Source organism: Penaeus vannamei, chromosome 21 (assembly GCF_042767895.1).
Source record: "Penaeus vannamei isolate JL-2024 chromosome 21, ASM4276789v1, whole genome shotgun sequence".
Taxonomy (NCBI): Eukaryota; Metazoa; Arthropoda; class Malacostraca; order Decapoda; family Penaeidae; genus Penaeus; species Penaeus vannamei.
Window position 1 is genome coordinate 3,595,289 of NC_091569.1, and position 2,500 is coordinate 3,597,788.

A 2,500-nucleotide genomic window follows, 5' to 3' on the forward strand; every position below is an offset into this window, starting at 1 on the left:
TTACCGAAAATATTTTCAGTTGACTGAGTCGAAAATAAATATGGTAATTTTTTCTAATACGTCCGTTTAACGGATCGTGATGATTTTGGTATCATTGGATTGCTCTCACTATCTAGTTTCCAAATATGTAGACATTATTGCACAGAAACCCCCCCAACCCCCCACATTCTTGGCCACAATAGCAGGGAGGGCATGAAAGGTATCAGGGAAATTGCTGGGTAAAATGTAAATGATATACACAGAATCAGTCACTGTATTGTCTGATGCAGAGGACTCTGCCCCCTGCAACTCCATTGTCTGATGCAGGGGACTCTGCCCCCTGCAGCTCCCCCATAGTGGCCTGCCGCCCCCTATCCCCGCCCAGGAAAACAAGAATCCTCTACATATTCATGGTAGGCACGAGCGTATGACTGCCATGCGAGAGCGGTGTTGCCGTGTGTCCAATGCTCTCTCCTGCTGTGAATACATGGAGGATTCTTTGTTTCCTGGGCGGAGGTCACAGGGAGCACAGCCCCCTGCATCAGACAATATAGTGACTGATTCTGTGGATATCATGCAGATGTATTAGAAAAAATTACCATGATTATGATATAAACCAGTATCTTATATTCTAACACTACCCAAAGTCAGTTTAATAGAATACCAACAAGATTAAAACCAGGGAAAAAGGCAGCCGTTCATTGAAATTTTCCTTTAATTGGCAAAACAGATGGTAAGCAAGGAGCCTATGGCAACGAGCGATGTTGTGGAGTTGATGGCATCACATGACACACTTGTCAAGAAAATTACTTGCTACCACGTTGCAGACCAGTAAGTTAATCTAGATTTTTTTTCACGCTAAAAATCATGTTAATGAGCCATGTATGGTTTGTAGTATACCTTTTGCCATAATTCGGAAGTATATTTGAAAATTTAGACAAATGTTAAGGATTGGTGATTATGTTTATTTGTAAGAATATGGGTGACATTTCACATCATGAAGTATAAATCTGCTATTAGAAGTCACTGAAATATATACACATTATAAATGCACTACAGTCAAAACTTTACCCAGCTGATATTGCCCCACCCCCCTCCACACACACATACTCATACTCACAAACTACAAATCTGCAAAGTAGGCTGGCATGCTGTATAAGTTTGAGTAGTTTGCATTTATTATTGTAAAATTAATATTACAATTACCATATCCTTACCTCAAAGGTGTTCACAAAATGCTGACTTAGCACTCTTGACTGCAAACCTGCTCCTTAAGGATACATCTGATGCCAACCCAACTGTACGCAGTGCCAGCATATCTGCCTTGGCAGCTCTGCCTGGCATTGAAGAGAGCTCTGTCAGGGCTATTACAACTGCCTTGTCAGACCAAGCAGCTATGGTGAGAATGTGTATGCCTCTTCTTTAATGTATAATCTTTCTTTTTATGGTTTGGTTCTCCCATGGGTCTCTCTTAAAAGTTCTTAAAAGTGTTTAAGTTTTGACCAAGAAATTTTATTTAGCTAGTTTAAGGCAATTTTTACCTATTTTGCATTACCTGGTATTGTAGAGTAATATCTTGAATATTGAAACCAGAATTTGAATATTGAACACATATTGTGATTGTGTGATGTAATTTAATCTGCAATTCTGTAATGATAAAATGTATTATAAAAGCTGAATCCACTAACAAGGTTCTTTCATTAATTTTCAGGTACGCAGAGCTGGAGCAGTAGCATGTATGAGACTCCATAGTCATGCTCCTCAGGTTGTGCTAGAGTGTGGCCTAGTCAATGCCTTGTATGAAGGCATAAGAGATTCAGACCCAATAGTCATAACCAATTGCATACTTGCCCTAGACACCATCCTCAACAATGAGGGAGGTATAGTTGTCAACAAAAATATTGCACACTACCTTCTCGGGAGAGTGATGCAGTTCTCAGACTGCAATGCTGTATATGTATTGACCTTGTTGCTCAGGTGAGTTAGTAAGTTATAGAATAGCACAACACTTATAAATACTCAATTAATTATGGTAACGCATTCATGATATCAGTTCTGTTGGATTTAAGGATGAAATTATATCTTGTGCGGGAAGTGACCATTAAGGGAGAGAAAATTATATCATTTTTTAAGATTCAATTTTTTTTTAATTATAGCCAAGAGACAGTGATTTTATAGTGTGCTTTTGCATGAATGTGTTATAAGAGTGCTATATAAGAATAGATGAAAGTTCTGTATTATAATTGTTTTATATAAGTTTTTGAACATTAATTTTAGGTACTTAAAATTGTTTATGTACTGAAAATGTTATTGATAGTTACTGATGAATCATATTTTGAAATCATTCTTGGCTTGTGTTTTTCAGGTATACGCCAAAAAACGAAGAAGAGATTTTTGCCATGCTTAATGCCTTAGATGAGATACTAACCTCCAAAACCCCAGCCGTACTTATTGCTTCTGTGAAGCTCTTCCTTCATCTAACAAAAGATCATCAGCATCTGAAGAAGGATATGCTTGAGCT

At 37.8% G+C, this 2,500-nt stretch overlaps 1 protein-coding gene across 1 annotated transcript in view; it reads left to right on the forward strand.

Moving 5' to 3' along the window:
- LOC113817339 (AP-4 complex subunit beta-1) overlaps window positions 1-2,500 on the forward strand; it is a 5,034-nt gene that overhangs the window by 392 nt on the left and 2,142 nt on the right. Inside the window, exons 2-5 of the mRNA XM_027369370.2 lie at window positions 710-810; window positions 1,204-1,378; window positions 1,691-1,956; window positions 2,345-2,500. The exon at window positions 2,345-2,500 is cut by the window's right edge and continues 2,142 nt beyond it. Coding sequence (XP_027225171.1) covers window positions 710-810; window positions 1,204-1,378; window positions 1,691-1,956; window positions 2,345-2,500 — 698 coding nt within the window. The remainder of the gene's footprint in view (window positions 1-709; window positions 811-1,203; window positions 1,379-1,690; window positions 1,957-2,344) is intronic.